Source organism: Thamnophis sirtalis, unplaced genomic scaffold (assembly GCF_051295495.1).
Source record: "Thamnophis sirtalis isolate CommonGarterSnake01/CBP01778 unplaced genomic scaffold, rThaSir2_p1.2 scaffold_4, whole genome shotgun sequence".
Lineage (NCBI taxonomy): Eukaryota > Metazoa > Chordata > Lepidosauria > Squamata > Natricidae > Thamnophis > Thamnophis sirtalis.
In genome coordinates this window covers 142,202,425-142,216,457 of record NW_028261384.1, presented here as the reverse complement: position 1 = coordinate 142,216,457, position 14,033 = coordinate 142,202,425, and the positions used below count along the sequence as shown (strand labels likewise).

Here is a 14,033-nt window from a genome sequence, read left to right as displayed (position 1 = left end):
AAGGGACCTTGGAGGTCATCTAGTCCATGCAGGAAACCCTACATCACTTCAGACAAATGGCTATCCAGCATCTTCTTAAAGAGTGTTGGGACATTCACAACTTCTGTTCCACTGATTAATTGTTCTCACTGTCAGGAAATTTCTCCTTAGTTCTAATGCAATAATACAACACAATAGCAGAGTTGGAAGGGACCTTGGAGGTCATCTAGTCCAACCCGCTGCCTAGGCAGGAAACCCTACACCGTTCTAGACAAATGGCTATCCAGCCTCTTCTTAAAGACTTCCAGCGTTGGGACATTCACAACTTCTGTTCCACTGATTAATTGTTCCAACTGTCAGGAAATTTCTCCTAAGTTGCTTCTCTCCTTGATTAGTTTCCACCCATTGCTTCTTGTTCTACCTTCAGCTGCCTTGGAGAATAGCTGTTGGTGCCTCAGCCGATGGGATCCAGCCTCTTTAATCCCAGGCTAAGATAAAGACTCTGCCAGAGAGGAATCTCTCTATGTTAGGTTAGATGCCTGAGTTTTACAATGTAGTGAGATCAGATATGACTGAAGTCATTGTAACGTTAAGAGCTTTGGCAAGTTAAGTAGGAAGTCCTAGAACCACAGGAAGTTGTTCACCCGAGAAAGAGTGGGTTTGCAGAGCAGCCTCGGTCTTAAACCAGGTTAGCCTAGTCCAGGGTGGGGGTGTGGCGGGCTGCAAAACTGGCCCCTTTAAGACTTGTGGACTTCAATTCCCAGAATTCATCAGAATTCCATGCTGGCTGAGGAATTCTGGGAGATGAAGTCCACAAGTCATAAAGAGGAAGAACAGCGGGCTGAGGAATTCTGGAAGATGAAGTCCACCAGTCATAAAGAGGAAGAACAGCTGGCTGAGGAATTCTGGGAGTTGAAGTCCACAAGTCTTAAAGAGGAAGCACAGCTGACTGAGGAATTCTGGGAGTTGAAGTCCACCAGTCATAAAGAGGAAGAACAGCGGGCTGAGGAATTCTGGGAGTTGAAGTCCAAAGTCTTAAAGGGGCCTGGTTTGGAGACTCGCTTGGCTTAGTGCATAATTGGGCTTTACTTCCGATTGACTGCAGGACTCCAGCTCCCATTGTCCTCAGCCATGGGCATGGCCCATGGATGTCTAGCAGGTGCAGTCAAAAGAGTCAATGCCACCTTTTCAGCTGGCATCTGGACTTCTTTTGCCCGGTTCCCTGGTGAAGATGGGAGCTAAGGATTGTGGGAGCAGAAGTCCAACCGAATGGCTCCCTCCACTCTTCCCTTCCCCAATTCTCTCCTGGGGCCTCTGCCAATTGTTGGGAATCTTTCAGGTTTATAATTCCTTCCTTCTTTCTTTCCTTTCTCTCTCCTTCCTTCTTCCTTTGCTTTCTTTCTTTCCTTCCTTCCTATCTTCCTTCCTTTTTTCTTTCTTTCTTTGTCTCTCCTCCCTCCCTTCCTTCTTTCTTTCCCTTCTATCTCCTTCATTTTCTTTTGTTTTCCTTCCTTCCTTCCTTCCTTCCTTTCCTTTCTCTCTCCTTCCTTCTCTCCTTCCTTTTTTCTTTCCTTTCTTTTTCCTTCCTTTCTCCTTCCTCCCCTCCTTCATTTTGTTTCTCTCCATTCCTTCCTTCTTTCCTCTCTCTCTTCTTCCTTTGCTTTCTTCCCTTCCTTCCTATCTTCCTTCCTTTTTTCCTTTTCCTCTCCTTCCTTCCTTTTTTCTTTCTTTCTCTCTCCTCCCTCCCTCCCTTCTTTCTTTCCCTTCTCTCTCCTTCCTTTTCTTTTGTTTTTGTTTTTCTTCCTTCCTTCCTTCCTTCCTTCCTTCCTTCCTTCCTTCCTTCCTTCCTTCCTTCCTTTCCTTTCTCTCTCCTTCCTTCTTCCTTTGCTTTCTTTCCTCCCTTCCTATCTTCCTTCCTTATTTCTTTCTCTCTCCTCTCCTTCCTTTTTTCTCTTTCCTTTCTTTTTCCTTCCTTTCTCCTTCCTCCCTCCCTTCATTTTGTTTCTCTCCTTCATTCCTTCCTTCTTTCCTTTCTCTCTCCTTCTTACCTTCTTTTCTTCCTTCTTTCTTTCTTTCTTTCTTTCTATCTTTCCTCTCTCCTTCCTTCTTTATTTCCTTTTTGTCTCCTTCCATCCTCCTTTCTTTTTCCTTTCTTTCTTTCCTTCCTTCCTTTTCCTTTTCCTTTTCCTCTCCTTCCTTCCTTTTTTCTTTCTTTCTCTCTCCTTCCTTCTTTTTTGTTTTCTCTCCTTCCTCCCAATCTTCCTTCCTTTTTTCTTTCTCTCTCCTTCCTTCCCTCCGTCCTTTTTTCTTTCTCCTTCCTTTCTCCTCCCTCCCTTCATTTTGTTTCTCTCCTTCCTTCCTTCTTTCCTTTCTCTCTCACGGAGGAGAGCCTTTTCTGTTGCCGCCCCGACCCTGTGGAACGAGCTCCCCATGGAGATCCGTACCCTCACCACTATCCAGACCTTCCGCGCAGCCCTCAAGATCTGGCTCTCCCAGCAGGCCTGGGGATAGGTTTCCAATTACCCGCCCGAGTGTTTGATCGCTGAATGAAAGTTGTGTTTTATTATTTTTTCTTTGTGCACATATTGTTTTGTTTTGACCTTGCACCCCCCTCCCCTGTGGTTGTAAGCCGCCCTGAGTCCCCTCAGGGAAAAGGGCGGCATATAAATCCCAATAAAACCTTAAAACCTTAAACCTTAAACCTCTCCTTTCTTTCTTTATGTTTTCCTTCCTTCTTTCCTTTCTCTCTCCTTCCTACCTTCCTTTCTTCCTATCGTCTTTCTTTCTTTCTTTCTTTCTTTCTTTCTTTCTTTCTTTCTTTCTTTCTTTCTTTCCTGTCTCCTTCCTTTATTTCCTTTTCATCTCCTTCCATCCTTCCTTCTTTTTCCTTTTCCTTTTCCTTCCCTTTCTCTCCCTCCCTCCTTCCCTTCTATCCCACCTTTATTAACGTCCCCCTTTATAGTGAACTTTCTCAAGCTTTGCAACCTGAAGATGGGCGGACTTCAACTCCCAGAATTCTGGCTGGGGGATTCTGGGAGTTGAAGTCCAACCATCTTCGAGCCGCGAAGGTTGTGAAACCCCCAACCTGCTTCCAATTTACAGTGATATATATATATATATATATTTTGAAATAGCAAATTGTACCCTCTGGAGAGAAATAATATTGACAGAGCAAAGGTCCCCGTGGGGGGAGGGATTGGGGGGGGGAGGGCAGAAGTGGCTCCATTGCTGGTCCATCCCCTTCATGCCAGCCCTTCTTTCCGTAGCAGCACGCGGGGCACGCGGGTGGGGAAGGAATTAGGGGACGGATCTTCATTTATGCCCAAATCTTGCCCGGGAGAAGCCTCCTAACCAAGGTTCGGTGAGCACCTCCTGGTGGCCTCCATCCCACGAAGGAGGAGGAGAGGGGGAGCAGGGCAGCATGGCGACTTCGGTGGTCAAGTGAGTAGCCAGGATGGGGTCAGGGGCCTCCTCCCCCCCCTGAGTCCCAAAGGGAGAGATGCCATGGGGTGACTAACAGAGCTGGAGGGGGCCTTGGAGGCCATCTAGTCCAACCCCCCACTCAAGCAAGAGAGCCTACACCATTCCAGACCAATGGCTGTCCAGTCCCTTCTTAAAAACCTCCATTGACGGAGCCCCCACAATTTCTGGTGGCATGTTGTTCCGCAGGCTAATTGTCCTCACTGTCAGGAAATGTGCTCCTTAATTCCAGCCTGCTTCTCTCCTGGATTAGTTTCCGTCCATTGTTTTCTTCTGCTTTCTGGTGCTTTATAGAATAATTTGACCCCCCCTCTTCTTTGGGGCAGCCCCCCCCCCCGATACAGGGAGACTGCTGTCTTGCCGCGCCCCCCCCCTCCCCCAGTCCTCCTTTTCAGTAGACTGGACATCAGTTAACAGAATAACCGAGTGGGAAGGGATCTTGGAGGTCTTCTAGTCCAGCCCCCTGCTCAAGCCGGAGACCACCCGAATGCTCAGCAAACGGTCGTAAATGTGAAACATGTCATCGGTCATTTTTTTCCAGGGCCCTTCTAACTTTAAACGGTCATTAAATGAACGGTTGTAAGTTGAGGACTAGCTGTAGAGTGAGATGACCCTTGGCAGTTGACAGCTGAAGGGGAGAGGTGGTGTTGGGGGGAACTTCAACTCCCAGAATTCCCCAGCCAGCAAGGGTTTTCCTTCCTTCCTTCCTTCCTTCCTTCCTTCCTTCCTTCCTTCCTTCCTTCCTTCCTTCCTTCCTTCCTTCCTTCTTTCCTTCCTTGTAAAGTTCTATATTGAACTATATTACAACCCTTCCTTCCTTCCTTCCTTCCTTCCTTCCTTCTCTCCCTCCCTGTCTCTTTCCCTTCCTTTTCTCCTTCTATCCTTCCTTTGTTTCTTCTTTCCTCTCTTCTTTTGTCTATTTTCCTTCCTTCCTTCCTTCTTAATCCCATGCCCTTCCTTTTTCCCTCCCTCCCTTCTCTGTCCTTTCCCCTCCCTTCATTCCTTTTTGCTTCTTCCTTTCCCACTCTTCCTTCGTTCCTTCCTCCCTCCCTTCTTTTTTTCTATCTTCCTCTCTTCATCCCTTCTTTGGTCTATTTTCTTCCCTCCCTACTTCTGTCCTCCCTTCTGCCCTCCCTTCCTCCTCTGTCTCTTTCTTTCCTTTTCTTTCCTTCCTTCCCTTCTGTCTCCTTCCTTCCTCATTTCTTTTCTTCCTTTCCTCTCTCCCTCTTTTCTCTGTCCTTTTCCCTCCTTCCCTTCCTTTTTTCCTTCCTTTTCTTCTCTTCCTTCCATCGTTCCTTTATTTCTTCTTTTGTCTATTTTCCTTCCCTCTTTCCTCCCTCCCTCCCTTCCTTTTTTCCTTCCCTTCCTTCTCTTCCTTCCATCGTTGCTTTGTTCCTTCTTTTGTCTATTTTCCTTCCCTCTTTCCTCCCTCCCTCCCTTCTCTGTCCCTTTCCCTCCCTCCATTCCCTTCTGGGAGCTGAAATCCACCTTTCTTCGTCACCAAGATTAAGAAATCCTGTTTCATAGAAACAGAATTTGCCTCCAGAAACGTATCTCCAGATTCTCCACCACCCCCAGTGGAGGGGGGGGCTTCCCCATGGCCTCCCCCCTACCCTCCCATTATATGCCACCCACCCACCTCTGCCCCTTTCCCCCAGCATGGAAGCTCCCGAGTCCCCCGCAGAGCCCGAGAGGTACGAGGACATCCAGGCTGTAGACGTGGAGAAGGAATACGAAACACACTTTGAAAAAGGTACCTGGAAGCGGATTCGAATCCTGCACCGGCTGATGTGGGGGGGGGAGTGAGGGGGGCATGGGTTGGTGGGGTGGAAACCCGGAGATCTTTCCTTCCAATTTTATCCTGGTGATCTGCCAATTGTTGGAAATATTTGAGGTTGGTAATTCCTTCCTTCCTTCCTTCCTTCCTTCCTTCCTTCCTTCCTATCTTCTTTTTTCTTCCTCTCCCTTCCTATCTATTTTCTTTCTTTTCTTTCTCTTTCCTTTCTTCCTTCCATCCTTTTTTCTTTCTCTTTCCTTCCTTCCTTTCTCCTCCCTTCCTTTCCTTTCTCTCCTTCCCTCCCTCCTCCCTTCCTAACTTCTTTCTTTCTTTCTTTCCTTCTCTCCTTCCTTCCTTCCTTCCTCCCTTCTTTCTTTCCTTTCTCTCTCTTTCCTTCCTTCTTTTCCTTTTCCTCTCCTTCCTTCCTTCCTATCTTCTTCTTTTCTTTCTCCTTCCATCCTTCCTTTTTTCTTTCTTTTCTTTCTCTTTCCTTCCTTCCTTTCCCCTCCCTTCCTTTCCTTTCTCTCCTTCCCTCCCTCCCTCCCTCCTTCCTTCCTTCCTTCCTTCCTATCTTCTTTCCTTTTTTCTTTCTCTCTCTCTCCTTCCTTCCTTCCTTCCTTCCTTCCTTCCTTCCTTCTTTCTTTCCTTTCTCTCTCTTTGCTTCCTTTCCTTTCCTTTTCCTTTTCCCTTCCTTCCTTCCTTTCTTTTTTCTTTTTTTCCCTTTCTCTTTCCTTCCTTCCTTTCTCCTCCCTCCTTTCCTTTTTCTCTCCTTCCTTCCTATCTTCTTTCCTTCTTTCTCTCTCCTTCCTTCCTTCCTTCCTTCCTTCCTTCCTTCCTTCCTTCCTTCCTTCCTTCCTTCCTTTTTTCTTTCCTTTCCCTCTCCTTCCTCCCTTGGGGAAGTCACGTCATGGTCCCGAGGATAGGTCAGGGGCAGGGGTGGGATCCAAAAATTTTCACTACCGGTTCAGTGGGCGTGGCTAGGTGGGGGAGGGAAATATGACTGAGTGGGAGTGGCCAACCTGACATCACTCACGCCCACTCAGTCACATGCCCCCCACCTAGCCACGCCCACAGGAAACGGTAGGAAAATTGTTCGTATTTTTCCCTATCTACCCCCACCCTCCCTTCACCAGTCGCCCCTGTTGCCCCACTGGTCCCGTCCAGAAGGCAAGCTGACCGGAGTTTTCGGTGGCCCCCGGCCAGCCGCCACTGCTGGGAAGCGGCTGGCTGGCAAAGAGGCAGGCGTGCGAGGCAATGGGAGGCGCCCGCGCGGAGAAGATGGCGGCAATGGAAGCTGCTTTTTTGCCAGCCGCCGGCCTCTTTGAGAGCTGGTATGCAAAGAGGCGGTTCAAGTGAGCAGCGACCGGATGGGCGGGGTGAGCCACCTGTGACAGGGCCCGGTTCAGGGGCGTGGCCAGCCAGCTATCGCTACCGGTTCACCGAACTGGGCAAAATTTCTGCCACTAGTTTGGGTCAACCGGTGCAAACTGGCTGAATACCACCTATGCTCAGTCCAGAAGGTGCCCACCAGGGGAAGGCTTCTCGTTTCTCCAGGGGAGAGACCCCCCCTCCCACTTTGCAAATATGTTCATTTCCGGTCCTCAAAGGATGGGTGGGGGTGGGGGTCTTCACGACATCCTTCTCTCCGCACAGACTTCCCGTTGTCGAAGTCGTGCCCCCAGCGCGTCTGTCCCACCAGCCGGCTCATTCTGGTGTTGATGCTGTTCTGTGGCGTTCTGATCCTCTCGGTCAGCATCCTGGGCATTCAAGGTGAGTGTGTCACACAAAACGGGGTGCGACGTGGGTTGTGCAAGGCCCTAGGGAGGAGGGAAACGCGAGGCAGACCTGGAGCTGGAGAACGAACATGCAAGATGGGAAGTAAAAGAAGAAGAGAAACGTGGATTGTTCCATGTGAAACCCAAAGCTGCTGGAGTGTAAGTGACGGAAATGTAGGAAGACACTGTTGTGTTGTGTTTTTAACCAGGGTTTCAGGTGTTGTAGGAACTGGCCAAAACTAGAGGGGCCATTGCTTGTCATCTAGTCCAATCCCACCTACAGATAGTCTTCGATTTACGACTGTAATTGAGCCCGTAGTTTCAGTCATAATTGAAAATGGAAAACAAAGAAGAGAAACGTGGATTGATCCATGTGAATCCCCAAAGCTGCTGGGATGGCTATAAATGCAGGCAATCACTGTGTTGTTTGTTTTCACCTGAGTTTTGGGTGTTGTAGGAATAGGCCCAAACTAGAGGGCTGCTCCCCAACATCTAGTCCAACCCCAACCACAGGCCGTCCTCGATTTACAACCGTAATTGAGCCCGCAGTTTCAGTCATAATTGAAAATGGGAAATGAAGAAGAGAAACGTGGATTGGTCCATGTGCGAAGCCCATACCTGCAGACACCTCTTACGGGATGGCAATAAATTCAGGCCATTTTGGGGTTTTTTTTTACCTGGGTTTTGGGTGTTGTAGGAATAGAGAGAATAACAGAGGGTCACTCCTTTGACAGGAGGAGAGGGTGAACTTCTACACCTGGGGGGGAAGGTTACGGGTTGCCCCCTCCCTCGGCTCTGCTTCCTCCCTCTCTCCCTCTATTCCAGGCGTCCAGTTCATCCAAAGCCTCCAGGGGACCCAGAAGGGCGTGCAGAATATTACCCAGGCGATCCAACAGGGGGCCACCAAATTCAAGGTCAAAAGTAAGGAGGGGCCAGAGGGGGGCGGGAAGCAGTATGCAAACACCCCCCCCTCTTCCCCTATCCAAATTCCATCCCTGGGGCTACACCCTTTCCCAATTGGGACAGACATCCTGTCGGAGAATGGGGGAGCAAACTTTCTCTTGGGAGGGGTCATCGGAAGGGGTGCGATTCCTGCCAAGGGAGGGGGTCCTCCTTCTCCCAACGCCCTCGGCTAAAGGATTCCTGTGGTGTGCGTCATGGGAATGGGCCCCGCTCTAACCGGGTGTCAAGTTTCCCCAAAAAATGCCCTAATGGATTCATGAGCCTGGAGCCAAATTTCAAAAGAAAACCAGTCGTGTATTAGGAGCGTTTTGGCATTTCCTGGTTTGTGCAGTCAGATCCGAGCCTCATTTGAATTACGGGTGAACTTTACCCTGTTCCTCTCCTCCTCCCCCCCCAAACAGTCTGTGTCATAAATCACATTTCCCAATGAGGTGCACCCCTCCCAAGCCTGCTGCGGTAATCTGAGATCGGACTCAAGCCAAAAATATGCGTGGAATGCGCTCCGCCCCCCACTTTTCCTCATGATGGCAACTTTAGGAGTTGACACCGGGCCCCCCTTCTTGTCGTCTTTAGGGAACAACACCGGGTGGAGGCTGGCTCAGCTGCGGAAAACGTTGACCGAGGAGAATGATAAGCTGTCGAAAGGTCAGGATTTTTCACCCTGGAAGAGGCCTTCTTCCAGCTGGGGCGCAGTTGGGGTGGGGGACGGGGTGGGGTGGGGGACGGGGTCCCTACAGAGGAATAAGGGATGCTCTCATTGGTGCCTTTCTCCGATCTGAAAACCCCTGGCATCCTTGCTGCCGTCAACATCAGGAGGTCCCTGGGAGGGAGGAGTTTAGCAGTTTCGATAAAAAGGCAGCTGCTTTCATGAGCCAGCTCACCTCGGCAGCTGTAGCCACTCAGCCAACCTGTCTGCCCCACCCTTTCTTTCCCTCCCTCCCTCCCCCCCCGCCCCACTTCAATCCCCTCCAATCAGCCCAGACTCTCCAGGCACCGGTGGAAGGAGCTGTTGCTGTCTCCGCGTCTCATTAAAGCAGCCGCTTCCGAATAAAAACGCTTTAGTGGAGGGTTTTGGGGGGGAACCATCGCTTTTCAAACTTAAGACGCTACTGGGTGGACTTCGACTCCCAGAATTCCCCCAGAATCCTCCCCAGAATTCCCCAGCCGGTATGCCCCCCCCCCCCCCCGCGATGAAGGCAGCTGCTGATGCTTATGAAAGCAGCCGCCTTGGGATTAGATGACTTGGTGGGAGGTTTTCCCTTGGGATCGTGGTGTGTGTGTGTGTGTGTGTGTGTGTGTGTGTGTGTGTGTGTGTGTACACAGCTTCTTTCTATTCTTGCTCTTCTTCTTCTTCTTCCAGTGATAAAAGTGTCCCAGACGCAGATGGAGACCCTGGAGCAGAATGCCAGGGCTTTGCAGTGTGAAATTGTCGAAATGAAGAGTAACGGTAAAAAAGAGAGAGTCAACGTTTATTTATTTTATTATTTTTTCTTCTCTCTTCTCTTCCCCTTCTCTTCTTCTTTTCTCCTCTCTTCTCTTTTCCCTTCATTTCTTCTCTCCCCTCCTCTCTTCTCTTCTTCATTTCTTCTCTTCCCCCTTCCCTCTTTTCTTCTTCTCTTCTTCTCTTTTCCCTTCCCTTCATTTCTCCTCTCCTCTCCTCTTCATCTCTTCTCTCCCCTATTCTCTTCTCCTTCTCTTCTTCTGTTCTTCTGTTCTCTCTTCTCTTTTCCCTTCCCTTCATTTCTCCTCTCCTCTCCATCTCTTCTCTCCTCTTCTCCCCTTCCCTCTCTTCTACTTCTCTTCTTCTGTTCTTCTCTTTTCCCTTCCCTTCATTTCTTCTCTCCTCCTTCTCTTCTTCTGTTCTTCTCTTCTTTCTTCTCTTTTCCCTTCCCTTCATTTCTTCTCTTCTCTCTTCTCTTCTCCCCTTCCCTCTCTTCTCCTTCTCTTCTCATTTCTCTTTTCCCTTTCCTTCATTTCTTCTCTCCTCTCCTCTCCATCTCTTCTCTCCCCTATTCTCTTCTCCCCTTCCCTCTCTTCTCCTTCTCTTCTTCTCTTCTCATTTCTCTTTTCCCTTTCCTTCATTTCTCCTCTCCATCTCTTCTCTCCTCTTCTTTTCTCTCCTTCCCTCTCTTCTCCTTCTCTTCTCTTCTCCTCTTCTCATTTCTCTTTTCCCTTTCCTTCATTTCTCCTCTCCTCTTCATCTCTTCTCTCCCCTATTCTCTTCTCCCCTTCCCTCTCTTCTCCTCCTCTCCTTCTGTTCTTTTCTCCTCTCTTGTCTTTTCCCTTCCCTTCATTTCTTCTCTTTTTCTCACCTCTTCTCTAATTTCCTCCTCCCTTTCCCTCCTCCCTCCTGTATTCTCTATGATTCCCCATATTTTACTTTAGACTGCACGAACCAGGAAGAAGGCTGAGGAAATATCTACAGAGCCCTTATCTCTGGACATAAACTTGCGCCACACCTAATTCAAGCCTCCCTTTCTTAGGAGTAAAGATATTTCTCCACGTAGTAAGACTGTGTTGCTATTATCCTTCTTAGCTTCTCATCTTTCTTACCAGAACTTAGAATAACTTTATTGTCACTTTGCATGGACACTAATCTAACCTTCCCTTCCCTTCTCCCCTCCTGTTCTCTTCCCCTCTCTTTTCTTTTCTTTTCTCATCTCTTCTTCATCTCTTTTCTTATTTTCTCCTCCCCTCCTCAATTCTCTCTTCATTTCTTCTTTTCTCATCTCTTCTTCATCTCTTTCCTTATTTTCTCCTCCTCTCCTCAGTTCTCTCTTCATTTCTTCTTTTCTCATCTCTTCTTCATCTCTTTCCTTATTTTCTCCTCCTCTCCTCAATTCTCTCCTCATTTCTTCTTTTCTCATCTCTTCTTCATCTCTTTTCTTATTTTCTCCTCCCCTCCTCAATTCTCTCCTCATTTCTTCTTTTCTCATCTATTCTTCTCTTCATCTCTTTCCTTATTTTCTCCTCCTCTCCTCAATTCTCTCTTCATTTCTTCTTTTCTCATCTCTTCTTCATCTCTTTCCTTATTTTCTCCTCCCCTCCTCAATTCTCTCCTCATTTCTTCTTTTCTCATCTCTTCTTCATCTCTTTTCTTATTTTCTCCTCCCCTCCTCAGTTCTCTCTTCATTTCTTCTTTTCTCATCTATTCTTCTCTTCATCTCTTTCCTTATTTTCTCCTCCTCTCCTCAATTCTCTCTTCATTTCTTCTTTTCTCATCTCTTCTTCATCTCTTTCCTTATTTTCTCCTCCCCTCCTCAATTCTCTCTTCATTTCTTCTTTTCTCATCTCTTCTTCATTTCTTTCCTTATTTTCTCCTCCCCTCCTCAATTCTCTCTTCATCTCTTCTTTTCTCATCTCTTCTTCTCTTCATCTCTTTCCTTATTTTCTCCTCCCCTCCTTAATTCTCTCTTCATTTCTTCTTTCCTCATTTCTTTTCTTCATCTCTTTTCTTATTTCCTCCTCCCCTCCTCAATTCTCTCTTCATTTCTTCTTTCCTCATCTCTTCTTCATCTCTTCTCTTATTTCCTCCTCCCCTTCACAATTCTCTCTTCATTTCTTCTTTCCTCATCTATTCTTCTCTTCATCTCTTTCCTTATTTTCTCCTCCCCTTCACAATTCTCTCTTCATTTCTTCTTTTCTCATCTCTTCATCTCTTCTCTTATTTCCTCCTCCCCTCCTCAATTCTCTCTTCATTTCTTCTTTTCTCATCTCTTCTTCATCTCTTTCCTAATTCTCTCCTCCCCTCCTCAATTCTCTCTTCATCTCATCTATTCTTCACCTCTTCTCCTATTTCTCCTCCCCTCCCCTCCTCTCTCCCCTCATTTTTTTCTTTTCCCACCTCTTCTTCTCTTCATCTCTAGACTGGCCAAACCCAGTTCCTGCAATCCTCTTTGTTGCTCTTCTCTGCCCTCTTTCCAAAACCTCAACCTCTTTTTTTTTTTAGCTCTGACGCCCTGATTTTTTTCTCACCCCCCCCCTTGCCTCCCCCTCCCCAGGGAGCAAAAGTGGCTGCTGCCCCCGTGGCTGGCTGACCTTCCGCTACAGCTGCTACTGGACCACCCAGACCAGGGACACCTGGCCAGCGGCCAAGAAAGACTGCGAGGATAAGAAATCCCACCTGATCATCCTCAACTCAGCCGACGAGAAAGTAAGTGGGCCGGGAGATTCCCCGGGGTCTCCACCAGGGGGCAGGAGGGAGGGCAGCCCTTCCTCCCACTTACCACGGTTCGTTTAATGGCCGTTCAAGGCAACGCCAAGGCCAAACAGAGAGACCCTTTCTCACCCTTACGACCAATCCAGTCACGCGATCCCTATTCGGACGCCCAGCTGTTGGCTCCAACTTATGACGATCGCAGCGCCCTTTTGCGACCTTCTGACCAGCATAGGGAAGCCAAAGGTTCACTTAACGACCACAGAAGAACGGCAGCAATTCACTTAAGGACCGTGGCGGGGAAAGGTCGTCAAATGGGGGCGAAATTGACGAACCGTCTCGCTTAACAACGGACGTTGGTGGGCTCCGTTGTGGCGGTAAGTGGCTTGTGTTTTTTTTCCCCCACGCCAGGCCTTCATGAAGACCCACCGACAGGGGAGTAACACCTGGATTGGCTTGACCGACTCTAGCGGGGACTGGAAGTGGGTGGACGGATCCTCCTACAACTTAGACCCAAAGTGAGTCCATCTCCCGCCTCCAGGGAATTAAAGCAGCCCCCCATTTTTACCAGGGGACTCATTCTATTTGATCATCACTGAATGACCCTTGTGGGGTGAAGTCTGGGCAACTGAATTGAGTGTTTTACTGGCCGGCTGCCTTTCCCTGTTGCCAGGGCGGAGTTTTGTTCAGCAGAGAGAGAAATATCAGCCTCTACCTAGGATCGATCTCGCAGTCTCCTGATTCGGAGGCGAGAGCTCTACCTCTAGGCCACCTCACCACTCTACTCATCCTATTTCATGCCACGGATAAAAATAATAGCCTCTATTTTCATGGGGGGAGAGGGGGGGAAATGCCCCCAGGAAATGTTTGGTCAGAGATATTTTTAATCCCTGTTTAATGGGGTCTGTTATCCCAGGTCAGAGCAGGTAAAGGAGGAGCAGAATGGGGTGACTGGCTGGGGGCAATGGGGGTTGTAGTCCCACACACGGGGGAGAGGGGCGAGGATCAGATTGGAGACTTTGAGGTGCCAATAGATATTCAATGAGATTCATTTTTCTTTTCCTTCCTTCCTTCCTTCCTTCCTTCCTTCCTTCCTTCCTTCCCTCCCTCCCTCCCTCCCTCCTTCCTTCCTTCCTTCCTCTTACTATCCTTTCCTTCCTTCCTTCCTTCCTTCCTTCCTCTTACCATCCTTTCCTTCCTTCCTTCCTTCCTTCCTTCCTTCCCTTCCTTCCTTCCCTCCTCTTACCATCCTTTCCTTCCTTCCTTCCTTCCTTCCTTCCTTCCTTCCTTCCTTCCTTCCTTCCTTCCTTCCTTCTTTCCTCTTATTATCCTTTCCTTCCTTCCTTCCTTCCTTCTTTCCTTCCTTCCTTCCTTCCTTCCTTCCTTCCTTCCTTCCTCTTACCATCCTTTCCTTCCTTCCTTCCTCTTACCCTCCCTTCCTTTCCTCCCCCCTTCCTTCTGTCTCCCTCCCTCCCTCCATTTATTTATTTCATTTTTCTCTTTCTTTTTCCTTCTTTCTTTTCTCTCTCTCTTTCTTTCCTTCTTCCTTCCTTTTATTCTCCTTCGTTTCTTCTCCCTCACGTCTCTTCCCTCCCTCCCTCCCTCCCTCCTTTGTCTTTTCTCTCCTTCCTCCTTCCCTTCTTTTCTCCTCCTTCCTTTTGGCTTTATTCCTTTCCCCCTCTTCCTCCGCCCCCCCACCCCCCCCCTGGTTTCAGGGACTGGAACGAAGGCCAGCCGGACCACTGGTACGGCCACGGCGCTGGGGGCGGAGAGGACTGTGCCCACATGACCCAAGGGGGCCTCTGGAATGACAACATCTGTTCCCGCACCTTCACGTGGGTGTGCGAGATGGAGCTGGGCATCTGAACCAACCCCCACAGCTCTGGCTCACCTCCGCCAAGGG

General features: G+C 48.7%; 1 protein-coding gene across 1 annotated transcript; it reads left to right on the top strand.

Moving 5' to 3' along the window:
• Positions 1-3,263: 3,263 nt before the first annotated feature.
• Positions 3,264-14,008, top strand: LOC106554941 (asialoglycoprotein receptor 1). Its single transcript, XM_087714311.1, has 9 exons — positions 3,264-3,420; positions 5,118-5,212; positions 6,890-7,006; positions 7,837-7,932; positions 8,548-8,619; positions 9,335-9,421; positions 11,976-12,127; positions 12,542-12,648; positions 13,846-14,008. The coding sequence occupies exons 1-9, from the start codon at positions 3,401-3,403 to the stop codon at positions 13,994-13,996; spliced, it is 897 nt and encodes a 298-aa protein (XP_087570437.1). The 5' UTR covers positions 3,264-3,400; the 3' UTR covers positions 13,997-14,008.
• Positions 14,009-14,033: the final 25 nt, after the last annotated feature.